At 39.6% G+C, this 6,027-nt stretch overlaps 1 protein-coding gene across 1 annotated transcript; it reads right to left on the reverse strand.

The window, feature by feature from the left end:
• Nucleotides 1-263: 263 nt before the first annotated feature.
• LOC146806057 (olfactory receptor 6N1-like) lies at nucleotides 264-1,223 on the reverse strand. Its single transcript, XM_085623848.1, has one exon. The coding sequence runs from the start codon at nucleotides 1,221-1,223 to the stop codon at nucleotides 264-266; it is 960 nt and encodes a 319-aa protein (XP_085479974.1).
• Nucleotides 1,224-6,027: the final 4,804 nt, after the last annotated feature.

Here is a 6,027-nt window from a genome sequence, read left to right on the forward strand (position 1 = left end):
AAATGCATCCTCATGTACATTTTGGCCACCAAGGGGCATTTTTGAACTAAGGAAATAGTGCTAAATGCAAAGTTACACTCCTCATGTGATCACGTGGATTTGTAGGTAATTTCACATGATTCCCCTTTCAAGCTATGCCCACCCTTGGATTTAATCACATCTTTATCACCTTATACATGGGCCTAAGAGGGTTAGAAAAAAACTCAAAAATGTTAGGGTCGCCAATTTAAGCATGTACTTTAGAAAAATACCACATAATCAAACTAGTTGACTAAGGAGAAACTGAAAGCATTGAGTTTCCTCTTGAATGCCTCCTTGATGTCTTTGTTTCTCAGGGTGTATATCATAGGATTCAGCATGGGTGTTAATGCAGAATACAGAATAGCAAAGAGTGAGTCTACTTCAGAAACAACGGACGCAGCAGGACGTATGTACAAGAAAATGATTGGCAAGTAAAACATATTTACCACAATTAAATGAGAAGCACAGGTAGAAAATGTTTTTCTTCTACCCCCGGGTGAACTGATTTTCAGAATTGACAACAGAATTTTGAGGTAAGAAATTAGAATCAGGCTAAATGATGAGATTATTCCGAAGAAGCTAATGGTGGAACCTATGGCAACGTTGAGGGACGTGTCGGCACAGGCCAAATGGAGCAAGGGTGGGTGGTCGCAGTAGTAATGATGAATTACATTGGGTCCACAGAAGGGCAGCCGTGAGGCTAAAACTGCTTGTATAAAGGGGGCGAGGAATCCCCCAATCCAGGAAACAAGAGCAAGTTGAATGCAAAGTCTTCTGGTCATGCGTATGCCATATTGGAGAGGTTGACATATGGCAAAATAGCGATCAAAAGACATCGCAGTCAACAGGCAACATTCTGTACCACAAAGAGAAAGAAAGGTGTACATTTGCAAGAAACAGCCACTAAAGGAAATGGAGTTGTTGTTCATTAGAAACTTGTCTAACATTTTTGGCACAGTCACTGTGGAGAAGCTCAAATCCAGGAAGGCGAGGTGACTGACAAAGAAGTACATGGGGGTTTGAAGTTTATGATCGAGGCTTGTGAGAAGAAATACAATCCCATTACCTGCTACAGTGAGAAGGTAAATAGGGAGAAAAATCCCAGAGAGTAAACCATGAAAGTTTTGCAGACTTGGAAACCCAAATAAAATGAATTCAGTTACTGACACATTAGTTTGTTGGTAGACTTTCCTGACTTCCATTTCTTTGTGAGTGGAATCTGAAACATAAATTTGTTAGTTGCATATCCAAGATCATTTTTCGCTTATTAAGATGGCAATAATAAGTATGTGTTGAGGGGGGAACAATATCCTGCCTCTACTCACTATTTCATCTCATATGCCACATTAACAACAATGGCTATTAGTGTGGTAAATCTAAATTGTGCCCTCAATACATGTTAGAGATTAAATAGCGGATCAATGTTGCTTTTTTTACAGCTGTCAAACAACATATGAAAGAGCAACTTGACAAGCCCCAATTATTTACATTGTTGAAAATTACTTTTACTTTGGACTTAGATACATTCTGAACTCTATTAATAACTTCCCCATATTTGAGAGCAGGACAATGTTTCTCAAAGTATATAAACATAAAGGTGAACAATTAATGTAAATAACTGTCTTGCAGGAGGAAACTGACTAAATATCTATGATTTGCAGAAAAGATTCCTGATAGAAACACTTTCCTCAGGCTAACTATAAAACAAAACATAATTTTTTGGAACATTTTCAAATGACAAACTGAAAAATACTGCTGTGAAGATTTTGCGAAGAGTTTGCAGAGTTTTTTATTCATGTGGATGGTATGCTGTCCTTGTTGCCAAATGGCATAATAACAATCAAAGGACGTCATTGTGAAGAGGAGACATTCTGAAAATCCCAAAGAAAGAAACACGTACATTTGGAAGACGCACCCACTGATGGAAATAGTTTTGCTGTTCATCAGAGTCGTGGCCAGCATTTTTGGTACAGTCACTGTGGAGAAACTGAGATCTAGGAAGGAGAGGTGATGGATGAAGAAGTACATGGCCGTTTGAAGCTTATGATGAAGGGTGGTACGTAGGAATACAATACAGTTACATGTGGCAGTGAGAATGTAGGTGGGGAGAAAGACCCAGAAGAGCAACATCTGAAAACCCTGCAGACTTGGAAAACAAACTAGATGAACTAAGTTACCGAGCCATTGGTCTGATTGTGCAGTTTTCTGTTTTCCTTATTTTTTAGAGTAGTTTCTGAAACAGAATATTGGTAGTCACCAACCACACAAAAGTATCAAACAAGTGTTGAAGCATTATATAAATATACCTTTTGCTTTTAATGAATTTGCTCCTATTTATAACATATGTCAGGGTATACTATGCAAAGAATGGAATAGCTATCCTGCCTCATATGTCCTGCTGATAGTGGGGTAAGTCTAAACAGTTCCTTTATACAAATCTACAAACAGAAGATCAGAACAATATTTATTTATATGAAAGAATTGCCCTACAAGCACCTTGCACACAAAGTCTTGAAAGGTGTTATCTTATTTTTCCATAATTACCATTGAGTTTGCTGGTGACTTTGGCCATGTCACATAAAACCATCCACTTTACTGTATCCTCAGTGAGATACTCTAAGTTCAACGGGTTTGCCAGACAAAGGTCATGTTGTAACTGTGCTACTCACTGATCAGAACAAACTAGGGTGATCTGGCATGGGACTGCTTGTGTTCGCAGTATGAGGGGACCTGGACTGGTGGTTTAGGCATCTTATTAGAGCAAGTTGTGGCTGGTTTGCATACACCTTGTCTCTGCCTGGGGTGTATGGTGGTTAAAAACAATAGTCTACAATGCAGCTTAATCAATTATCAGAAGCTGGGACTTCTCTCAGTATTTCACCAACCACCTTTGAGTTTTCTTAAAAATAACTGTCCTCAAAAGTCAGATAAAATGTTGAAAATGCACATAACATTGTCACGCTTTAGCACCCAAAACATGACCCATGTTATTTTTTAAATTATCCTTAGTTTGAGTATCCTAGTTTCCTCCAGTATGGAACTTGTTTGGCTAACTGTTGGTGGTTCCCATATGCCATTTTCATCAGCAAATGCTAGTAATGTAGTTCAACAAAATGTAGATAAAATATGAGTTAGTGGATATGTGAGTTTTAGATTTCTTATTGGACTTTGATATCATCAACAACTCTATTTTATGGTGGACCATAAACAATCTGAAAATAACTACAGTCCAGTTGAAATGATCAACAGTTCTAAATAAAGACACAAGGATCCAGACGCTGTTGGAAACCAAAAAAGAGTCTCAAATAAAATTATAAATTCCACAATGGTCTCGGGCCATATCTTCTTTCCTACCTGAGTGGTCCCAACTCCAGCTTCTCTACACAAACTAAACATGTTCACATCTGCACTGCGAAATATAATTAGTTACTCCTCTATGCAGATGATATAATGTTTTGTGTTGTACACCACTGCTGTGAGTTTTGCCAATGTAGAGTCTGGTTCATCCTTTACCTGCTCTTCTTGAGATTCATGGTCCAGAGGTACGAGATGTGGAAGTCTGTGTATGCAGTGATGTAGTGGGTGGCCATCCTATTCAAATATCTCAATCGTCAGCAAAGGAATATATATCACAGGGTAATAGTTAGTTTGGGAGTCTGTTTATGTCATAATTAGAGCTACACAAACATGACTGCCCCTAAATGCATAGCATATACTAAAATGAGTATAACACACACCAAAATGAATAAAGCAAGTCGCTAAATAAATATCATACATGGCAGAATCAATATATCATGTAGCTGGATAAATATGATATTGAGTAGAATGAATACTCCACTTAGAGAATGATATACAGAAATATGTCCCCCTAACTTACATGAAAAGGACATCAATATTCCTCTAAAAAGAATATAACAACACTGATGGCGTGTGATACTGACCTGACGATTTCCTGTTCCCGTGCCCGTTTTCCTGGATACGCTTATGATACTGTCCCCTCAGGTAAAGCAGGATTCCATCCACAGTTAGAGAGACCATCCTCAGAGAACATAGTTACTGGATAACAACATGACACACCTAGCCTACTTTTGATAAATCCTAGATGTAAAACATTGTCTAGAAATTTGTGACTATAGAGTTACACAGTGAAACATTTAGGAAACTCCCCTGCCCCAAACAACCTAAGCAGCAAACTGATGGCTACGCTATCTATTCCAACTACCCCTGTTCCAAAATAGCACCATCCTACCCATATCCACACCACAACCAACACAAGAAAGGGAACTTATAAGTGCAAAATATATACACTTAGCTAGCCCACTCCAAACTGCCACCATAGCCTTAAATATTTAACAACTCAATTGAAAAATGAGGATCACTTTCAGGCTAAATAAGGGTTTTGCTTTTCAATGCTGTTACTCTGCCAGGTTACCAATGCTGTCAGGAGTTTTGGAAAGTGGTGTCATGGCAGCAGAACAGGGACCAGAATCAAACAGGAAGGCACAGTGTTCTCAAAGTATGGTCTACAAGCTCCTTGCAGGACCCTCTAATTCCCTGGCCATGTTGGTTGTCCCGACAATGGACAGTCTCAGGAGAAGATACAGGTACTTCTTGCTTGTCTGCCTCAGAGTCTGTATTGCAGGTTGGGAGGCTTTTCACGGTCCTGGATTACTTACATCTCTTTCTCGACTGCCTGAGTTGTGAGAAATGTCCTATATTGGTTCTTCCGAGAGCATATTGGCGAGAGCAGACGTAGTGTCCATTGATGTTGTCGTACCTTAGGCAAGGAGATGGGAATAGTAGCATGTGCGGAACTTGTGGGAGCAGAGGTGCCCCTGCTCACAAAGTTTTGTACCTGATAGTTTTCTGGCTGCAAAGTCCATGTAACACTGGTTCTTCTTTCCAGTGGTGACATACAATACCTAGTTTTGGAGCACCATTTCAATACCATGTGTGCTGGAATACACAGCATTCTGCATTAATGTGATGTGTGAGTGGTTTATCATTAGTTCCCATTATGAATTAGTTTATTTATTTTGGTGTGGGTATGTGTGCCTGTGTTTTGGGAAGAGCAACTGGAACAAATAGGTGTCCCTAATTGTGATCAGGTTGTTGCTGATGGTAAGCCAAAGTCAGACAGTTGTTGATTGGGTATTTATTACCACAGCGTTACTGAATTTCTTGCCAAGCTCCTCACACCTTTGCTTTGTCCATACACCGAAAACTACCCAGGCTCCATTTCACTAAGATCATTGTATTGTCTATGTGTCCTAAGTTCCTAATGCTGCATTTCCATTCACCAGAGATCCTTGTACAGCATGCACAAGTTCCTCAAAGCCCCTCCTGTCTGCCATGTGCACCAATCTTTCATCTATTTGTTCTCACACCCATGGTCTATAAAATAAACACATGTAGCAAGATGCACAGAGCCTCAGCAGTTCTGCTGTAAACAGGTGTTACCATACCATACTGGGCCTAGAGGCTCGAGATCTGAAAAAATCTTGATATGAAATACTTGGCTTCTTATCAGAAAGACCAATATTATCATGCATGCAAGGAAAAGTAGAAGACAAAGGATATCGGAAATAGACCTGGAAGAGTGATCAAAAAAAGATAGACTTTCTGAACAAAAGGCAAGACTCTTTAAACCCTTTCTAGCGCTGGAGCAAAACAAAATTAGCCATTTTGTGAAATCTTAAAAAGTGTTGCATGGAGGTCAGGATTGAGCGCAACCCTCCAAATACAGCAAGCAACAAGACAATCATACCACCTCAAACACCATCATGGCCTCATCAAGGGTAAGGGTAAGGAATATTCTGAGTTTGAGCTCCAGGTAAATGCTGAAGAAGTCATCAGGGAGGAGCCATATCTTACGGGACACTTTAGGACCAAGACTAGGGGGGAAAAATGGGCCACACTGTGGAAAACAAAAGCAGACACTTAATGCTCTGTCCTGTACTACTAAAACAGCAGTGGATTGTAAACAATGGTTAATCGACATTAAGT

This window comes from Triturus cristatus, chromosome 8 (assembly GCF_964204655.1).
Source record: "Triturus cristatus chromosome 8, aTriCri1.1, whole genome shotgun sequence".
Lineage (NCBI taxonomy): Eukaryota > Metazoa > Chordata > Amphibia > Caudata > Salamandridae > Triturus > Triturus cristatus.